This window comes from Pyxicephalus adspersus, chromosome 8 (assembly GCF_032062135.1).
Source record: "Pyxicephalus adspersus chromosome 8, UCB_Pads_2.0, whole genome shotgun sequence".
In the NCBI taxonomy this organism is placed as follows: Eukaryota; Metazoa; Chordata; class Amphibia; order Anura; family Pyxicephalidae; genus Pyxicephalus; species Pyxicephalus adspersus.
Genome location: NC_092865.1, coordinates 17,571,089 through 17,593,558, shown reverse-complemented (window position 1 = coordinate 17,593,558; position 22,470 = coordinate 17,571,089). Strand labels below are relative to the sequence as shown.

The 22,470-nt window shown below is 36.3% G+C and overlaps 1 protein-coding gene across 8 annotated transcripts in view; it reads right to left on the bottom strand.

Annotated features, from left to right (window-relative positions):
- ELAVL4 (ELAV like RNA binding protein 4) overlaps positions 1–22,470 on the bottom strand; it is a 110,104-nt gene that overhangs the window by 65,963 nt on the left and 21,671 nt on the right. For 2 of the 8 annotated variants that reach the window (XM_072419613.1, XM_072419619.1), the window contains exon 1: positions 11,611–12,158. The exons of 1 other annotated variant lie outside the window; for it this stretch is intronic. In XM_072419613.1, the coding sequence (XP_072275714.1) occupies positions 11,611–11,727 (117 nt within the window). In that variant the 5' untranslated portion in view covers positions 11,728–12,158. 5 more of the 8 variants (XM_072419612.1, XM_072419616.1, XM_072419615.1 and 2 more) reach the window with 4 other exon arrangements.

The following is a 22,470-nucleotide window of genomic DNA, read 5'->3' as shown; positions in this document are numbered from 1 at the left end:
TGTAATGCATCATTCAGTCTGTGATTTATAGCTTGTCACACAGTTATATCTCAGAAGAAGTCAATATAGTTACTGGAACAGTGTGTGTGTGTTGGGGGGGGGTGGGCAACAAAAAAACAGACATGGGATTGGGCTGCAACATCAAATCTGCAAAATATGGAAAAACTTTGCATTTAAACAAGCATAGGAGATACTAGTGTATATCTTGCAATGTATCCATGCAATGCTGGAAGATGCGCAGATCTGTATAGCATGTTAAATAATACATATATATATACGGCCCACAATTTACAGGCACCCTTTTTAAAAACTGGGTAAAATGAAATATAGCTGTAAAGAATGTGTGTATAGAAGTACGCAAATGTATGTGTGTGTATATATTTATAGACACCAAATACAAGACAAAGATATACCTGGATATATATGAACGCACATACCTATATACCTGTATATGACAAAATGACCTTTGTAAAACCTGTTCCTTGTCTCCCTAAGACTATTTAGTAAAATATTTTAACAAATCTGTTACCTAATGCAGACTTTTATAACTTTTCAGTTTTCCTGTAACTATGTTTTGTCTGTTGACTTTATCTTTTCCTAATAAATGTTAAATAAATTAAATAGTTTTAAAGTTTTATGTTGCAAAAGTGCCTAAACACTATGTCCAAGTTATGTTTTGTTTTTAAGAAGTATTCTTTTCCACATGGCCGATCCCATAGTTAAAAAAAAAAGCACACATTTAGTCAATCGTTTAACCTTCATGTTTTGTCACCTTTGTGGATAATTAGTCAACCTTGAAGACATTTAGGAGCACAATGACAGAAGGAGGAGCTATTTGTGGACGCTTTCCCCCCTCCAGTGTGGAATCAGATGTGTTTTTTTTTTTAACCGTACCCAACCTAATACAATTACTGCCTAACCCTAAACACCCTAATGACATTGAAAAAACTACTGCATTGCAGTGCTGGTTGTACACATCTATGCATTAAATTGTCCTGCAAAAATGACATATTGTGTGTAAAAGAGAAGGCATGAGCAAAAGACTAAGTCTACTAACCATATAATCTCTCAAGGGATTTTTCTTTCTCTCTTGCTTTTTTTTTCTCTTCGTACCATATGCACATTTACATTCATTTTACCCAAGCTGGCTAAACACACAGCAGGGATGGGACACCTACTTAGATGAACAGCCCACAAGGCAAATGGGATAGCTGGTTTTGATGCTGAATGCAGGACCTATACAATGTTCATGCCTCATCCTTTTGGCACACAAAGAGGTAAAGCAGAAAAAGGAGGGGGGATCCATGCAAATCAGTGGCTGCTGTGAGACACTGATCTTTTCAGAACAAAGAGAATCACAGGAATTGGATTTTTAAAATTCACAATAGGCAGCAGATCCTGTTGTTGCAAACAGACAGGCTATGGTCAAGCCTTGGGCTTGATGGGAAGGGCTTGTGCATACCTGGGCCCTTACACGTCCATCAAATTATAAGGATTTATTTACAAAGGCAGTTTAGCTGATTTTCCAAATGCTTTAACCGCCAACGACCATTCAATCATCAGCACCTATCAGATGTAAGCGATAAGGGCTGATTGGACGCTTTAAGGCAACTGCACTTTTAACCTGAGTTTTTGCCATAAGCTCTATGAATGTTTATGGAAATGTCATAAAGTGTAAAAGCTTGTTGTAGAATTCAAACACTACTGATAGATCACAACAACACAATACTTCGTAGAAACTTCTACAATGATTTGGCCAATGACAGGCTTGTTAAAGGCAAACTGCAATGGCAAAATGCAGTAATCCATGCCGACCAATCTAAATGTCTTTTTTACTGATTATACTGTAAGTACATTTATTATGATAGTAGTTAAAATATATTGCACATCAGTATTGCTCTAAGCACTGTGTTACTGAATAAACCTAGATTAATATGATTTACAATACACAGAAAACCTGGAGGGATAGCAAAGCATATCTAGTACTGGGTTAATTTTGTAATATCAAATCAGCAAAGGTAATTAGTTCTAAATGGAAAGCAGAATATTTCAGACACATCAGTTACTTTTCTTAGGCTAAAGATTTTATAAAATGCATTGGGATAGTTTAGTAAGAAACCAACTGGATTTTGAAGCAAGGCACTGCAAATAACAGTGATTGCTACAATATGAAGTGTAGTAACCTACAGAAACAAATTGGTAGGATTACTCAGGGATGCTTTCTGATTGGTTGGTTTGGGTTACTTTGCAAAAAAAAAAAAAAACATACCACTGCCCTATGTACTGTACACTGTAGGAGCCCGAAGCAGTAGGTGTCATATACATGGATACTCTATGTTTTTCTCTATTGCTATAATTCCAAGTTTCCCAACTGCTTTCCAGTCCTTTGATAGAAAATCCTTGATCAGAACCCCTATCGAGCTTGTGATTGAGTGTCCTTTGCTCAGGCGCTATAACACAATTACTTGCACACTGCTACAGAAACCAATGCTTGGATCAAGTGAGCTGCATCCACGCTATATACAATCTCATTTCAAAGACAGCAAAGCAGCCACCAATTTTCTCCAAGCCGCAAGTTTAACTGTTGGAAAGCCCACGTTTCGGCAATGCTTTCCTACAGCATTTGGAAAATAAGGGAAATATACTGTGCTTTGAAAGAAGACCACAGACAATATTTTAGGAAACAACCGGGATTTCAAGATAATTGTAATTTGATAAAGTCCCTCTTCCTTGGAAACCTTTGGTTGACTTAAAAGCAGAAGGCAAACAGGAAGTATCTGGAAATAAGTTAATCAAAGGACCATTAAGTTTTCAGCCTTAAAACAGCAAGCAAGGGCACGAACATAATGCAATTGGGGCTAAGTAGCCGTAGGCACACAGTGGTCATTTAGAAAAAGCTATAATACTGTATGTTGGGTAAATACTTGTATAAGTTTAATGGAGGGACTGATGGATAGAAAGGCAGGAGGATAGATTAACCATATATATGTTCTTAAATATAGACAAACATGCTTACACACATATACAAATATACACCTAGGCATAAATATTCAAATATATATGTGTATGAGACATGCACACATACAGTGTTCAACTCACTGACATGTTTAGCAAGGCTTATTGCATGATACCTTACTGTACCCAAATGGAATATAATTTGACGATGCACTTAATACATGCATTGCAATGCAAACACGTATACTATCTGTCTATAGCATTATTCATTTAGTAAACAAGACATAAATTGAAGTGCAGTGTGCACTGGAGTGAAACACATCGTTTGATTACAGGGTTTAAATGTCCCCTCTATACTGACGACGGAATGTATTTCTCCCCCATAACAAAAGCCTAGAGATGTAACTGTATTTTTCCAACTTTCATTTCCTATTCCCCAGTTTGTACACACAGAACAACACACAACCTTTTTTGAGTGAACAAAATTTGAGATCATAACTATGAATCCATTCAACAAATCAAGGCGATACAGAAAACAAAATATCAATTATTAAAGCTAAATTTAGAACTGTACTGTAGTCATGAAACACTATATCTAAAACTAAATATTGTTTTTACAATCTCAGATCTATTCAGAAAACCAAAAAAATAATGTGCAATTTTTTTTCCCTATTTTGCTTTTAATGGGTTCATTGTACATTCTCTTCGCCCAATGTGAAATTTGTCTATCTCAAACTATTGATGACCACAAATTTAACTTTCTATATTTGGTAATTTTACTAAGGCTTATTCCTGCATCCATTGTGTGACCTATAAACTTAAAATAAGTTCTTTGTATTTTTTTTTTATGTTGCTTTTTGTGATGGTATATAATATACTCTTTGCTTAGTAAGAAACAGATGCTTAAAAATAGTGTTTAGTGATTCACTGTACATCTGTGCTTGAGCTGTAATTAGCACCTATATGTACGGAATAATTAAAGTTGTGACTGGTATAAAGGAGAGCAGATAATAGAGGTAACCCCAGTCTTTTTTATTTTTTTTTTTTGACGCCGCTTGCTATATTCCCAAATGATTGCCACCTGCTCCCCTATCTCGCCTTTTTCCCTAGCCGTTTCCTCGGCAACCTTTCTCTGGCTTCCCCCTGGAGCGATAGCTTTCACTTACAATGCTCCATCTAATCTTGTTTGTTTTACACCCATCAAAACAAGAAGACAAAGACAATTCCTTGAGAATGAAGGCACTGGGTGGGGAAAAGGAAGCTTCAATTTGCTACAACTGGAAAGTATCTTTAATCAATTTTTTTTTAGCTTCCAGTCCCCACTCTGGGGCAGATTTGTAGGGTTGGGGGGGTGTGGGTGTTACAAGGAATTGTAGGGACACAGAACCCCCAGGTCCCCGTACCATTCAACGATGTGCCATGCAGGTCACGATTGCCAGATTCAAGTGTGGCACTTTATACCCATTGTGAGAAAGGCACACAAAAGAAGCGTCAAGTAGCTACACGGTCTATGTTTTGGGCCATTGAAAAAAAAAAAAAAGGCAGCTGTACTTATTTAACATATGTGCATTCTGCAGCAATTCTTCTTGTTCGTCTTTTTTTTTATTTTTGGCTTTAGGGCACAAAGCTTTCAACGGCGGTGTTAAAAAAAAAAAAAAAAAAAGCACTGACACGTCCAAAGACTCATGTAATTCAAATGAAGACTATACAGCATCAAGTAATTCTGTGATAGACGTTCACTGACATTATAGTTGTCAAGGTACCCTTCCTAGATTGGCTGCAGCACACGCTGAAGGAAGCAGTGAGGCGTTCGACAAGCTAGTGCATGAATTTTCTCATTACAAAAAAAAAATAAAAGGCAAGGAGAAAACAGTTGTAAATGGAAATAACTGCTTGAGGTCTGTAATGGAAAAAAAAGGAACAAAAAGAAATAAATTAAAAAAAAAAGATACAATTCACCGCAATCCACTTACCATCTTTAAGCCATTCCACTCCATCTGTGATTATTGAGATGGAGCCTTCTAGTGTGTCACAGTGTCAAAACCAAAAAGAGCCTTATGTAAAAGCTGACATTCCTTCTTACAGTAGCGCTGGCAAGAGATGCTACGAAGGACACACACTCATACACACACACACTAACACACACACACACTCACACAGAGTGCGCTGTAACACACGCCAGCCTCCTCCTCTTTTATGAGGTCACGGCAGGGAACTCTGAAATACAATATGCAGCATATACCAAACCCCTATAAATCACTCTCATGAAAGATTACCATACCAACTGCGCAGACCAACTGTAATTAGTGGCGAAGGGTGAGATCCAATTTTTTTTTCTAGGCTTGGTCTTTTACATTGTAACAATTTTTTTTTCCCTTAGATTTTGAAAGTCTTTGTGCGGAAACACAATAGTAAAAATGAAATCTCACACAGTAGATGGAGATGGGCGAACGCAACCCTACTCCTTACAGTTTTGGGATTTTTGGATGAGGATGGTGCTAACGTAGAGCACAAAAATGACCATAAAAAAAAAATAAGCATTCTATTTACACGTGACAAATCACTTGAGAAACACACACACATGCATTCAAAAAGATAGAAGCCCACCACTGAAGCAACGGAACACCAAGACCGTATTAACAAGAGATGCAGACAAGACAGACTTGCAAAACTGAATGGAACTTAAAAAAAAAAAAAGAAAAACAACATTAAAATAAAATAAGGTGCCACCTACCATCACCATTCTTAAAGGTTAATAGTGTCTCGCTGTGTGCTCCGACTTTTCTCCTTGTAACTGTTTTTTTTTTCGAGAATGCTTTATTAGGTTATTGTATTTGTTAAAAAAATATTTTTCTCTTTATTTTTGTTTTCTGATGTCTTTTTCCAAAAATCCACGAACCACCACGAAGAAACAAAAAATCCCAACAACTCGTATTTAAAAAAAAAAATTAATTAATAAATAATATAAATAAATAAATAGCTAACATATAGATCAAGGCAAACAATGGAAAATAAAATAAAAAAAATCTAAATAAAAAAAGGAAAGAAAAAAAAAGAAAGGAAAAAAAACAGAGAGAGAGGGACTGTGATGATGCCTCTCGAAAGTAGGGTGTAGATATGAAAATTGGATACAGCCTTGCCTTGAAAATTGGCTAGATGCTTGCATGCATTTATGGGACTATCTGTCAGATAAAGGCAGTATCTGATTGGCTGAGTGGGCTGGAGAGGGTGGGGCTAGGAAAGGTGCTATTGAAATTGGCTTCTATCAGGCTGGGGAGCTTAACTGTTTGCCTGCTGCAAAAAGATTTCTCCACAAGTTTCTGTGACATATGTTGCTGCTGCCGGAGCCTGGGGGTTAATGGCTCAGTGACGGTCCCTGAAATGCTCTTTGTATTTGTCATAAATGACCAGCTGGGAACTTCTGGCTGAAGAATATCAGTTCATGGGTCATTCCTAGCATGCTAACTGTACTAATCCTAATTATTGATTTTAACATTATACTCTGCATTGAATAAAAGGGGCAAACAGAAATCAGCACAATGATGGTGGGGAGGGAGCTATTTTAATGCCATTCCCTTCTTTGTCTACAACCTGGGTATCATTAACAAAAAAAGCCCTGATATTACTAATTACCAACAGCTCTACAAAGAAGTAAATTCAGGCTTATTTTCTTCCTTTAACTTTTTTTAATTTAATGTATTTGAATTATTTTTTAAATGTTATCAATGACTAGGCTAATATATTATTCTATATTATAACTGTTTTAACTCTTTTTTTCTGCATTTATATATTTCTTTTCATTTTTATTTTCAATATTTTGTGCATAGCCGGCCTATTGTTTCCATAATTAGAGGTTGGAGCCTTTTCAGTGCACTAAATCTGCCGCCCAAAATTTGAAACTTTTAAAGGGACAGGAGAAAGTTATATCCTTGACCTTAGGGCCCGTTTCTTGCTGGTCAGCAAAGTTGTTAATTGAAAATTCAACTCTATATTATACATAATTGTGAATCCCTAGGGGAATAACTTGTCTTTTTGTGCTACTCTGAGTATGCTGATGATATTAAAAAGCATTCAAAAGCAACTTGGTATTTTGGTGATAAACTTATTCTGTGGTTAGAAGAGACATAACATTTTTAAAACATTTTTATTAATTTGTATTATTATTTATAAAAAAGGATATAATAGAATATCATGTTATACCATATAATGCATTCAGTAACCAGTTCTTCCTAAATACAGAAGTTAGGAAACGTTCTGTAAAATTACGTATATATTAGTATATTTATCTGGTTCTTTTGATCTCTGTCCTTTATTTAAACACTATCCTGTAAGCAGTGACTTGAAAAAGTGTCTGGAATATTGGCCAACAAACAGGGAGGTAAGTGTTATGCTGCAAATCACGCCTACTGCTAAAGTGCCCATCTTGACTGAAGGGTATGTAGATGTCGAAAATATTTCACTGGGTTTACTCGCTAAAGATTATTGTGGATCATGAAGTAGCCTATAGCATCCAATCAGATTCATCCTTCACTGATTTGACTTCAATAGGCAAACCTTTTTGTCGTTTATACCTTTTCATTGAACAAAATTTTTCAAAACTGTCCCTAAATTGGACATGACAATCAGACTGAGTAATCGAGTAGTAGCTCCTCCACCAATACTTCCAAACTAAAGAAAATACCTAAATATTTGTCTACAACACAACCCTGGAACATAAATGATAGTAAATACAAGATTTATTCAATATTTTCTATGGAGACTCAATGATATGACATTCTAAAAATAAACAGGAGGAATGTTGCTGGATGTTTTGTTTTAGGTAATAATGCAAAGCAGGGTGAGATGATCATCATAGGATCTTCCTGAGACGTTTTGGGACAGAATGGGAGGCCATTACATGATTAAAATATTCAATTTAGCTTATTGTGGAAATATGGCAACCTATATTATGTTTTGACGCAAATGATCATGGGTAGAGATCTGAGCGTAATTTACACAATAAATTTGGAAATGTAGTATTGTTACTTTATGGAATAGTATAAAATATAAATGTTCAAGCACCCTAAATCTGTGTCAACAAATATTGGGGTATTTTTTTGAGCATTGGTGTAAAAAAATTCTGACCACTCCTTTTCTTTGTCATACTGCATCAATGCTTCTATTAGATGATATAAGACTTGGAAAATGTATTTTTTAGTAAAAATGGAACATCTACAAGAATAGAATTTGTTTTCTTCTGAAGGCTAAATATAGAACTACTGAGCAAACTTTAGGTCACTTTATATGTTTCCTTTCCTTCGCTAAAGCCCATTCCAAGTTTATAGGATGTTATGAATTCCTTGACTAAAAGGAAGCCTGGTGATGGCTTTATGATGGCCAAAAATGAATGACCTACCTTTTATTATTGAAGTTAAAGAACCAACAGAGAAATACCTATGGGAACTTCAGATGAGAAATTTGATTATTTTGTCCAATTGTTAAAAGAGAAAAGTCCAAGCCAAAAAAGTTTACCCTCACCAGCAGAATTAAAACTCAGTCTACTCATGGACTTCCTAGAATACATTTTGAAATACAACCAAGCAGAAGCTTGACTTTCTCTGGTAGTGTGATCAGATATGAGACGTTAACATTTATACAATACCTTTAACTTTCGGAAGAATAAACCTACAAAGAAGCCGGAATAGATTTTCAGTTCAGGTGGTATGGTGCTTTTTTTTTAGAATTTTGACGTCAGTAAGACATTCTTCTTGCTAAGTGCGTATATGAAGAAATGATAACATACACAGATGGCAAGCCTTTGACATCTGTGACATTTCTGTCGAGTCCAGTTGGGTCTCCATGTATATTTAATTAAAAAGTGTAAAGTGCTCTCTTCAAGCTCCAGTAGCTCAAATCAAAAAATATTATTTTAGTTTTCTCTGGTCAGGTATCTAAAATCTGTTTGGTCTGTAATGTGTGTATGTGTATGTAATGTAATGGTCTGTAAACTTTGCAAAATAGGAACTGTCCTACGTACTTCCTTAAACAATTAAAGGTGCTGAAAACACAGTGGGACACCATACAAATTTATGAAGACCAACAAAAATGGTGGGCTATGTTAACCAGCACTGTCCCATTACTTAATATTATACACAGATATCATTATCACAATATGTCCCTATTCACCAAACCCATATACACTTGTGAAAACTAATTTTCATAATGGCCGTATGAATGGCTCTTCAAATATGATGTGAATTATATTTACGTCCTACTGGAAAATACAGTTTCAGTTGACAAACATAGAGTTTTGTAAGTATAGAGGACAAATGACTTGATCAGTCAAGGACACTTGTTAACACAGAATAGAAGACAAAGAATGTAATACCTTGTGGAACTTTATTAGACGGAGCCTAAATCAATTATCAACTTTCAGTAGCTGCTAATCCGACCTATGTATTATTTAGGCTGCATATTTTTGGAATGTTTTGCTTGATTATGCCACAGCATTTCTAAAGGCTCTAGGTCAGATTTCTAATTTGGTCATTGTAAAATATCTTTAATGTTTCTCTAATGTTTGTTTACATGCTTTTGCATTTTGAATTGTTGTCAGGTTGCTTGGCCAATTGTCTTTTGAGCTTTAATCATGGAAAGACTCACAGACTGTTTGCAATACTATTTCTTATACTACCTGGAACTTATTGGTCCCTCAGTGAAGACCTCCAGGTCTTAAGACATCCAAACATTCCAACTCCATTATGCCCCCCCACCCTGTTTTTAGAGTTTGGACTACGTTTTGATTTTTTGTGGCAACCTCCAACTAATAGCACTTTGTTTTTTTAGATTTATTTTTATGTCTTTTTTATGTATTTTTAAGTTTTGAACACAGCATATGGCTGTGAATCCTAAACTGTCACTGCAGGATTATTTAACACCTGTTTGAAAGTTGTTGGGCATGACCTTGCATTAATCTTTGTAGCATTTTCCACCTAGAGAAAGAAGTAAAAGTGTTGACAGCACTGTCATTTAATTGCCCTGGCTAATAAAGGGCCTTAGTTGTTGGAAATTAGTTTTTAACCCATTCTATTCTTATGTGCATCAACACCTTAAATCTCTTTTAACAATGCCCTACTTCATGTCTGCCAGATTCTTTTGCAAAAATAGATACTCAACTTTTTTTTTTTATACAAATGCAGTTAAAACTGACACCGTAATTTACCGGAATACCCAATACTAATTTTCTTTATCATGACATTATCCTAGAGCTCAATGACCTTGATGGTGGAGCCTTTATTTTCAAATATAAAACGTATATTACAATAAAATGCATGTATTTGCTAAACAGTGCTGCATACATTTATAAATATCACAGAAATAAAGAAAATCCAGTTTACCATCATCCTCTATAATTGCATTCTACTGATCTAGCGGATACGTTTAAGTAATACCTCCTTTAATGGAACCATATGCCATAGTCCTTTCCTATATGTCAACATGTTGGTTTTAAAGGCATCCCTAAGTGGCACTATAGCTTTAGGCTACAAGATTTAAGTACCTGAATGCTGTCAGAAGGGGCGCTATCTACTAAAGCCTCAAAGTTATCTGTTAACTCTTAAATGCTTGACAACCGTCCTAAAACTAAAGCAAATACTGAAAATTAATGTGACAAATCCAATCAGGGCTATATAAGTCTTCGGCAGAAGTTCCATTGACACCAATATTAAAATAAAAACTGAGGTGACTTATTAAATACACATCGATGGAAAAGTATATACGGTATATATGAGTTATTCAAAGCAGAGAGTATTTTTTAGCATTTTATAAGATTAGCATTTTAACCACTCTGTATGTTATGTCATAACAGTATATGAATATGCAGGTATGTGCTATCAAATACATTGGGAGATAATATATACATACATATATCTATATATAGTGATATAAATATATATAGATTTCTATCACATAACTTGATACGAACAGCCTAAAGTATACCAATATTAAAGAACTATAGAAACATTGTTGCTTGCCTTGCTACTTACCTACATACTTGCTACAATGTCTGTTTTCAAAAGTATGAAAAATTATGAAGTTTTCATTCATGGAACATGCATTTTGAAATGAAACATAAACCAATGCATTCTAGAAACATAAAATATCCCATGCTATAAGTACTTTACCTATTCCATTGACAAGATAAAAACTATACAAATCTTGCTCAGATTGTTGTACATGACCTGTCTATTATGCATTATGCAGTAAAACCAAACTTAAACCCTTGGCAATGATATCTATACCTCACCTTGCACTACAGAGGCATTATCGCCCTTGTAAATAATGCATGTTTCAAGACTCTTTTTTAATAAATAAAACAAGAATGCAAGTGGGGTAAAATTTATAGAGACTTCATTACTACAAAGTCAAACTGGGAAACTGATTCCTTCATCAACATTGTACGGCTAGTTGGAAGGCTTCACTCAAACTATTAACTCTGAGATCTGGTGAAGCACACAGTATTCTGTACTTGCCAGGATAATCTAGGCTCAGACAGACACTGCACAGCATAAAATGAAGGAAGAAGAGAGAGAGGAAAAAAACAATACAGAGACACGAAACTCGTGCACAGCCAATTCCTCCAAAATCAAATCAAATCAAAAGGTGATTAGATTGCCTTACCCTAAATGAGCAGCCTTGTAAGTCATTAGTGGCAGCAGACGCATGTAAAAGAGATGGATTCATAGTGTATCTCTCAGCCTGTCTCCAGCAAACATCCTTTCCAAACGGTATGGACATCTTAACATCACAAGTAAATCTGCAGCGTCTCTTATGGTCCAGATGGGCTACACCACAAGCCAATTCAGCATTAATAAACACCTACTCTGGGCAGCTTGCAAGTCATACTTCGTACTATCATAGGCAACAGCAGTCGACTGACGCACTCATTAACCTCTATGCTGTCAAAAGGACCAGGAACGCAATACACTGGAAGCCCGCTTGGCTGCAAAGAGGTTTAAAGATCAGTGGAGGGAAGACAGCAGAAAAAGGATTCTTGATTTTTTTTTCGTTAAAAAGAAAAAAAAAATACAAACAACAAACCCTCTTTTTTAATTGTCAAGATCAGGTTAATTTGTCTTCATTTAGGAGAAAAATTGGAAATAATTCTTCATTACAGCAGTTTAAGTCAGCAGGCAAAAAAAAATTTGGTTAGACTCGCATAAGAAAGTGTCAAATTGTTACCTCATTATTTAACAAAGCAGCATTAAGGGTCCTGGTGATTTCAAACATCTTGTCAGAGAGTAACAAAAAGGAGCCTTTGCTATGCTCCGTCTGCAAAGGGGGTCTGTCCAAATTGTTCTTTTTTGTGTGTTTTTTTTTTTTTTCCAAGAGAGTCAATATGAAGATTCCCTAGAGTTCGCACATCAGAGCCTCTGTTCAGCTTGCTGGATTTTCCCCCTGATCAAGCACGTAGAGTACAGATGGATACAGCAGCATGGACTGCTCCCTTGCAAGGTTACACTGCTACAAACATGGCTGGTGTTAAAAGTGTTCTTTCAAAGTAACAATTCAAAGTACCACCACCAGGTGGTTTGTGAGCATAGATGCAAATAACCTTGAGAAGGAAAGGAAACCTGGAGCTTTTTGGTTGGATGTGCAGAAACAGGTAAATTAACTGCTTGCACTGTGATGACTTCTGTCCCTCCAATCAACCCTTGCGCAGCCTACCGCTTGTCACTGCCCACTGAAATCTCCTCCACCACCACTCAAGAAATACTTCTACATTCCAAAACAATCCCAAGCTTCATCTTATGCATCACATCAATGCAAGCCTCACAAATCGTCCTATCTGCATTGTGCCGTGATGTACAATTAAACCGATGGCACATTATATTGCAAACTCATACCCCAGTTAAAGAAACCAAGATACGGTGGGATGCAGTTGTATCTTGTCTAGCAAAAGGACATGTCTAATGTGCTATCACTACACTAGGCCATTGTATAACGGGGTAATGTGGATCTTTACATTCCATGCAGTGCTATTCTCTATGCAGCACCGGTTGAGCGGTGATAAAGATTTTGTTGCTGCTCGATTGCAGCAATTGTATGGTGGAAATGATGTCTTAGATATATTCAGGATATAGTTGGTATCAAGAAAGCTGTACAAAATAATACAAAATTGTGTTTTTTCCATTCTTTCCATAGGAATGTTTACATGAAAAATTGATACAGTATCACGTCTTAGTAAGCCTTTGGATCCAAACAACCAATTTCCATACCAGTCCCAAACTTTTGCATTTTATTGTACCTATTTAATTAACGTTTAAACACCAAAAGCTGCCAAATGCCAATAAGCTGACCCCTGGGGTCCATAAAGGACTGCAGATCTTCCTATATATACAGAATGCATTTTATGCAAAAGAAAGCAACATTTGGCCAAGGCAACTGAAGGTCATTACACTACTTAGATTCTGAACTAGTTCCATAGATGTATATTTTATTTACGAATTCTCCTAATCATTTTTAATGGCTGAATTATTTTTTCTTTAGTTGATATATAGGAAATTAACCCCAATTTACTCCCAAACATTGTTTGAGAAGTCTATGTTAATGGGAGATCTAAAACAGAATACAACTCAAATCCACCACAAGGTCACCTTAAAGAATTCTGGCAATGTAGCTTAATGGTATCTGAAAATGTTAAATCAATAATACATCAGCATCCTGTTTATTGTACTAATGTGATTCAGTGGGAACAGTTAACTTAAGCTTAAGTTCAAGATAGACTTTAGATAAAACAGGCACAAATAATAGTGATTTTTTTGCAATCCTCATACTGACCCTTTTAATTGTTGGAAATTAATGCAAAAAGACAATCCTTGATTTCAGTTACAGCAGACCAGATATGGATTTGTGGGAAGTCAATTTAAACCAATGTCTAGTCTTACGATATTTTTGACTCTGTAGTAAAATATCTTGCTTTAATATTTCAGATTAACACATAAAAAAAGACTTTATGTCGAGTCATCTTGCTTTCTAAAATTTATCACTTCAAATATTATAGAACAATAAATATGGCTTAAAAAAAAGACTGTAAAGTTTCTCTGGGGACCTTTCTCCAGATTTGAAGGCCTTGCTTTCTACCATATTGTTATTCCACCAAGGAGGGAATGTTGGATGTCACTGAGTCATGAGCTCTTAGTAGCCCACATCTCCTGCCAATTCACAGACAACTCAAATTTTAAAGGGATTGCTATTTTTTAATTATTTCGTTTTTTTGGATATGAATTTTTCAACAATTTTAAGTAAATGTCACTATGCTGAGTGTATTAGTGTATGTAAATAAAATTTTAGTTATTACCCAAAGTGTTTTAAACTTCAACTGGAATTCAGTACTCTATCCTGACCTTAAAGCAGGCCAAACCTTTTAATAAAAAAAGCATATTTTACTCATAAAAAAAGTACCTGAAATTGCTTTCTCTACTGGCTCTTATGCATATCACTCAATGGCAAAATTGTGTGGAAATGTTTCCAGTTTCACTGAAATTTCAGGAGAAAACTAACAAATTTGCTTCTCCCTGGCTCCCAGGGTACATTGTTTTTGGGTTGAACTTAATGATATGGTATTTTTTTAACTTTACTATGCAATTATGTAACAATGAATAATGTTTATGATTTAATGATAAAAATGTTGCATTACACATTCCCAGCAGACCAGTTAATTGCTGATGGAATTGCTCACTTGGTGTGGCTAACACATAATCTGATTTCTCTGTAAAGTAAGAATAAAAGGCAAAGTAAACTGAAATCCAGTTGTATACATGGCAAAGTTCTCCTCTCATATAGGCCAAGCTTTCAAACAATATGTAAGCTTTCAATGCTCTAATAGCCACATTTACAAAGGTCCATCTCATAAAAAGGAACAATCTTACAAGGAGCCTGTTGGGACTGTAGCATCATTAAAAAACATGCTCTTTAATACCAAACATTTTTTCCACTGGAAGTAGGCTCAGCTTCCTGAAGATGAAGGTCTTACAGAAGTTTGATCACATTGCTAAGTGGATCTCAAGGGCTGTGTGTTCAGTGTGATGTTTTTAGAATAAATTGTGAGTGCAAAAGCTTTCCACATGTATTATCCAGGTAGTATGTGCAGAAATGTCATGCCACATCCTATATGTACACAATATACTATAATCTACTACACACACTACAGTTACTGAGAAGTAATGAGAAGGGGGAAAGCAAAGACTCTGACTAAACTGGTGTTGAACCTTCAGGCTATATATCTGGGCTCAGTGAGCAATGTCTATGGGGAAGACATGGACTGTGTTTAATATGCAATTTGTGTTATGGGAGTATGGGATTGCACATTGATAAGACTCTAGAGGGGCAAAATGAAAATTGTGTGATGGAAAATGGATAAAGGAGAAAGCCAATGTCTGTGTGTGGAGGTGGAATCTCACAAAAGAAAGACCAGTTTGCCTTCTGGTATTGGTACCTCACTGGGGAAAAACAATGTGTGTGCTGGAGATGATATCCCACTGGAAAAGAGCAATCTGCTTGTTGGAGGTGGTATCTGACTGGGAAAGGACCAATATGTGTGCTGGAAATGGGATCCCACTAGGGAAAGACCAATATGTCTTTCATTGGTGGGATCTAACTGGAAAAAGACTAATTTGTATGTGGGAGATAGGATCCCATTGGGAAAAGACCAATAAGTCTCTTGGAGTTCGTAGCTCACTACGGGTAAAAAAAATAGATCACACTGTGAAAAGACCAAAATGACTGCTGGAAATGGGATCCCATTAGGAAAAGATCAATATATTTCTGCTGGAGGTGGGACTTTACTGGAGAAAGACCACAATTTGTGCTAGAGATGGGATCCAACTGGGTAATGACCAGAATGAAGCATACAATTGTTTTGGTGCTCATCCTATTGTATGTCAGGAGCAGGTGTGGTAGCTCGTTAGTGCCCAGAGTAATGAAGAGGGAATTTAAAAATGGAATTTTCTCCAACATTCTCCATCATATTTAGGTGCATTTTTTAAATGCAATAAATAAAAGTACATATATTTAACTTAGTATGAGCCTCTTTCAATCTCTGTACAACAGAGCTAATACAATTAGTTGTGTCTTGTGACAGAAAATAAAAGAAAACAGTATTTTCAAACTTACATAAGGATATTAGGGGAACCAATATAATATTAAAAAGATAAAAGCTTTCCCACCCATTAAGGAATAAACTGTAGTTTTCATATGTCATATGCCTAAGGGGCGCATATTTGCAGTATGCCTCAGTCCACTGGCTCACTGAAGAAGACTGAAAAACCGCAAAGGCTGCAGCCAGTATTAGGAGGGTGAGGAGGGGCACTTGGCTTCAACTTGAAAAAAAGTGTTAAGTGTATTTGTAAATATATATATATATATAAATATATATATATATTACCAGTCAATGTTAATGTGCATGAATGTGCATGAATGCAAGTCAGAATCAGCTAAAATGTATGCTACATTTAATCTTTTTTTTTTTAAATTTGACCTTCATGTACATTAACTAAACAATAGTGATACATACTGAATGCTATTCCCGACCCAGGATCTAATTTTTGAATTGCTGCTCCAAAGATAAGTGGTTTTTTCCGGGGAGCAAAGGGTTAAGTTCATCAGGAAGATGAAAGGCAAACAGGAAGAAAAAGAAATGCCAATGAAAAAGAATCTTTTCCACTGTTGTTCACCCGCACACCCCCAGGATGCTTTATCTGATCAATAATAACCATTCCCCATTGACATTACACCATCTGCCTCACTGTCGTGCTAAGTGCAACTCAACTGGTATAAAGAGACTTTTCTCAGCCTCTTAAAGTCACAGCCCCATTTAGCAAATTGCATGCAAAATGCATCAGACTGAAAGGATGCGTCCCTGTGACACCAGGGTCGTGGCCTTTTGGTACCATTAAAAATAAAATACTGGCACCCTGTTCTTTGTGATTGCCTTTCAAGTTTAATGTAAAACTCACTTGACTTTTAGTGGCCTGACTCGACCGTGACTGTTAACATTCTGGATACAACTGATATGAAATAAGCAGCAGAACGAACAATGAGGTCTCACAAGCTGGACTGTAGACTTATCGCTGTTACCTGAAAATGTTGCCTTCTCTCCTGCAGTGGTGGGTGTCATTCAAGGTTGAGTGAACTACCATATGGGCGATAAAAAAAACTCTAGTTATTCAAGACTGATGACCCCCATATTCCATTTAGTAAATTACATTTAAATTTAAAAACTTTTACTTTTAGTTACATGCTTAGGATTTGCATGCAAATACAAATACAATACATGCACATGTTAATCCAGTTATGTATTCATGACATATATGGATTTGTATTTGTTATAAGCATTTAAACTTTTGTAATGCAGCACTCTAAAGCTACGTACACATGTCCAATGGTTCTCGTCCGATATCGGACGAGAATCTGGTGTGTGTACAGCACCCGTCGTCCATCGTCCGAATGACTGTCCTGGTGGATCCATGGACGATGAACAATCGTAATGCAAGGGAAGTGGGAGAGTGCGCAGCAGGGTGCCGCTCCGTCATTCTCCCCCTCCCCTCTCTATAGAACAGAATGGTGCTGTATGTACAGCACTCGTTTATGCGTCGTGCAGTCGTTTGTCGTTGGAAAGGATTGTGAAAGATCATTTCCAACAACAATAATTGCACATGTGTATGCGGCTTTAGTCTAAGTCTAAGGATTGCAAAGAGGACAGCATTATAAACAAATTAGGGTTCTGTTAATAAGGACAATGCTGTCTTGCAATGGCAAAATCTATACAGGAGTGTAGACAATAGTAATGGCTTCAAAAGTTTACCAATGGGAATGGGGGAACTAAAAAAGCAATGTTCTTTTCCTAGAGTTAGCCATTAGATCAGCCTTTCTCAAACTTTTTACCACTGATGAACCTAAAATAGTTTCCAGGCCCCGGGGGGAACCCATACTAAGACAAAAATAAATGAGGGCTAGAGGGAAAAAGCCTCTTAAATTGGTGACCAGTGAAAAGAATGTCTCCCTCACAGTTGTGGCTGGAAAACCACATTTTTAGACAACTAAAATCTTCATTACAATCATGCAGCTGCAACAATCTCTGGGGAAACCCTTGGGTTCTACAAAACACTTGTTGAGAATGGCTGTTTTAGATGGTTAAGTTTGTTTTAGTTTGGTGCCATGTTTGGCTGGTTGGCAGGAGATTTTTAACTGTATAAATAATGATTGCAAGTAGAAGGTGTTTAGGTAGACCATATTACTGAGATACTGTCAATATGGATTGTGTCTGGAGTTTAAATGTATTAGGAAGACAATAATACAAACCAGCGTATTTAGGTGCCACTCTGGTCCTAGCCTTACTTAGAGTTGGTTTTCATATTGGACAAATAAATGGTGCATGGTTGAGTCTTAGTCCTGAATTCAGGGAAGTCAAGCACCTAGTGACAGATGTTACCTTGGGAGTAAAGTAAGGTTTTGAGGGTTAACATAGGTAACATTAGAAAGTTTGTGGGTTGTGAGTTTTTCATTGTAAAAGTTTAAAATGGCTGCTGGGTTTGCTTTAATGCAACCTTTTGTAAGCTTGACCAAGGTATACCCTTTATTGTGAGCTGTGTGTTAGATTTCTGCTAATAGCCTATATGTTAGGAGGCCAGTCAATTGACTCTCTCTGCAAATTAGGATTAATGGCGGCACACTTCCTCTCTTAAAACACATGGGGCATTGGTTTTTACTCAGAATTAATTTCCGCTGCATGTGGAAACAAAGAAAATAATGTGTCATTCCTTATTTCTACATCTGAGGTCGGAGACCATTTAGAAGACACTATTACAAAAAACATTGTTTTCCGATAACTGAAAGTTGTTAAACATATAATGTTAGTATTATAGTATAGTAATGTTTATGAATTCCTTTTTATATGTGTATGTGAATGTTTTCACAGTATTTATATGCAGACCAATATTTACGTTCTATGTTCTATGAGATGCTCTATGTTCTATGAGATTAAATACTAATTTTCTAATTATTTTTTACCTAAAGGATGAAGATGGAGAAATATTTTTACAATTGTTAGACAGAACCAGCAGTTACAATCCAGCTGCCAAAAAACCTAACTTATGGAGACACGTCAAACAGCAGGCACCCCATAATGGCTTAAGGCCTATAACTAACTAAAGGGTCAGTACATTGAGCCAAATAGTCCCAACAGCACATAAACAGAAGGGATAGACCTCTTTCAGACAAGTGGTCCCAAACCATGTTGTTAATTGCTCCTGGGTCATCCACATCCTTTTTAGTGAAAATGCCAAGCAGTTTACTTTACTACAAAGGATTATGGGCCATCTCCTGTCCTGTAGCAATCACTGCAACACAACTGCAAAGCAACAGTAACAATGTTTAACCAAAGCTCACTGTAGTTGGAATACGGTTCCATTCAAGTCAGTGGAAGCAGACGACTGCTCAAGGGTGGCCAGAAGCTATATGACACATCCAGCAACTGTGCCAGAAAATACTGACTTTGCTCAAAATAGTTCCCAACTGTTCTGATACAGTTGGGAACTATTTTGCAGTGCACATTATGTCAGAATGGTAGAGATTCCTGCAAAAGGTGTGGGGTAGGGTAAGGTTTTGAGAAAAATGAGGGTCATGCTTTTACAACTACCTTAAGTTCAGTGTCATTGTTTATATTCCACAAAAATCAAATTCATTTTTTGGAAACAAGTGACAGATATGCATTGTGCAACCAACATATATGCACATCAATGACCACATCTATCTATTCTATATGAATATCCAATGTTTTGCCTACCAAATGCTAGGGTACCAAATTTTAGCATCCATCCTTTTTTTAAGACTGTATGGTGCCCTCATCCATCGTGCTACTTTTGTTTAGATACAGCTCTCCACTTTACACCTGCCATATTCTGGCACATTTACGCTTTCTCATGTGGCACAAATCTGCTCTTCTACCATCACTTATGCCAGCTGCATCTTACTCTAGTGCCAGTGCTGCGTATGTCTATGCACTCCTTAGCACTTCTATTTGATCTCACATTTGATGAGCTTTGGTAATTAGCTGTATAAGGTGTAAAAACAGAATACAAGGCTTCTAGGTATTCCTTTGTATGACCTTAGAAAAAAGCTATTATGGATGCATTCAGAAAGCCACACATGAAAGTTTGGATACTTATAGCAAAGTCCTATAGCAAACAATGTCAAACAACAATGTCAAAGACAAACAATGGCTTATGACTTTAAATGGCTGCAGTTACAAATACTCTTTTATAGTTAGTCTTTTTCAAAAATTTGGGAAGGAGATATATTAAACAAACAATTAGCATGTATTTTATTGACTAGTGCAAGAAGGATTGGTTACCATGGGGTTTGCTACATAGTATTTACTGAAAATTCCAATATCAGTGTTGGGTGGGTTGTTCCTTATTTTTGATACTTCTATGAAGTCAAAAACCATAATTTCCTAATAAAAAATTATTTCTGTTGAATGGCAGGTGTAAACATGTTAAGGTTTAAAATTCTTAACAATTCCATTTTCCAGCTGCTTTACTCATTATTACATTTATGTGTAAGTGATTTTGCTTTTTGGTTTAGATGACGTTGGTGTTGATTTAGACTGTCCACTTTCATAAGGGAATTATCACCTTGCATGAGATATTAAACATTGCTTAGTAAATTATTATTATTAACTTGTATTTCTATAGAACTAACATTTTATGCAACACTTTACAAAGTCCATGGTCCTATCACTATCTGTACCTCAAATGGGCCCACAACCATAGTCATATGCCATTAACACAGTCTAAAGCCGATTTGCGGGGCGCTTTTTAACCTAGATGTATGTTTTTTGATTGTGGGAGGAAACCAGAGTACCCAGAGGAAACTCACACAAACACAGGGAGAACATGCAAAACCCATGCAGATGCAGTGTCTGCATGAGTACTCACCTCCTAGTCACCGTAATAGTTTACTTTACAAAGAATGCCTACATGGTATTCATACATTCATGGTATTGGCATAGCCTATATTCCTTTAGTAAATCAGCCCCATAGTGTTAACCATATTGGATACCATAATTCCATGAATAGAGAGACACTCTTGTTTTGAAAGCCTTTGGAATTATAGTGAGCCAAAATCTAAAATCTCAATACAATTTTGCATACTTTACTGCTGCTTATTCATTGCTGAATTTTGTCTTTTTCCCTGCAATTCTCCACAAGGATTTCCTCTATATGAATGACTGTCAAACTTCTGGGCACATCAGCTTTTCCTAAAATACATTTCCCATGATGCTTTGGTAGCCATGTGTTGAAGGATGTGTTAGGCTGATGTATATGTTAGAAGACTACTGGGAGATGTAGCGCAGCCCAAGAACAGTCGGAAAAATGAAGATTGCCCATCACAATATCTACTGATGCACGAAAAGGTCACTCTGTTGCCGAAGGCAAAGAATGAGATTGTTCCCCATCTTATTACTTATAATACAGTACAAACCAATATCAGGGATATGTGATATAAAAAGCAGAATTTCAGGTCTGCCAAGCCATGATTGATCTAGAAAGATGTTTAATTTATTCCTCATTACAAAAAGACACAGGAAAAATAAATCACTGGTTTCAACATTAGAAATAAAATACTAAAGAATAGGAAATATTACAACTAAGGATAAATTAGCATTTATAAATGTTTTCAAGCAAGATTTTCTTAACTTTTACCCGCAATTTTTAATTTTTTATAACTGGATATAATTAAAAAATTAAAATGTCATCCAATGATATCTTGTGAAATCCACAAATATTCAGCTGTTGATGTGTGTGTGTCTAATGACTACTGCTCAGCAGCAGCACGCTTCACCTGTCATTGGCCACAGACATTTGGTAGATTGGACAGTTATTTCTTGTATTTTGTAATCTGTGTGTGTTGAATCTGATTACTTTGTACAACGCAACATGTACATGTGTAAAATTGTACAGAGGGCATGATTCCCTGCAGATGCAACTTCTCTAACAATGGCACCTTTGTACACATCACTTCTTGCTCAATTTCAGGTAATTGTTTTTGGATGGTTAACCTGACAAAATCTTTATGCCTGGTGGATTGCACTTTTTTTGAGGATCTGATTATTTAAATGTAATTCTCAGCAAAATTACCTGTGATTAAACACTCATCCACTGCGTATGGAAGGGAACAATAAGTGTTGCTTGGTACATCTAGCAGGCACAATGGTGGATCCCTAATCAATGACGGGGGACCACTGTACACACAATTTCTCCCTAGACCAGTGTTTCTAAACCAGGGTTCTGGGGAACTCTAGGGTTCCTCAAAAGGTTGCTAGGGGTTCCTTCAGCCATGATCTATTTGAACCTCTCAGGTCAATTTAACTGGCACCAGTGATTTTTTTTGCTGCATGGGTGGCGATCTTCCCAATGGACAGCAAGGTAAGAGTCAGTATTTCTACTGACTACCATGCTGATATATTATGAGCTACGA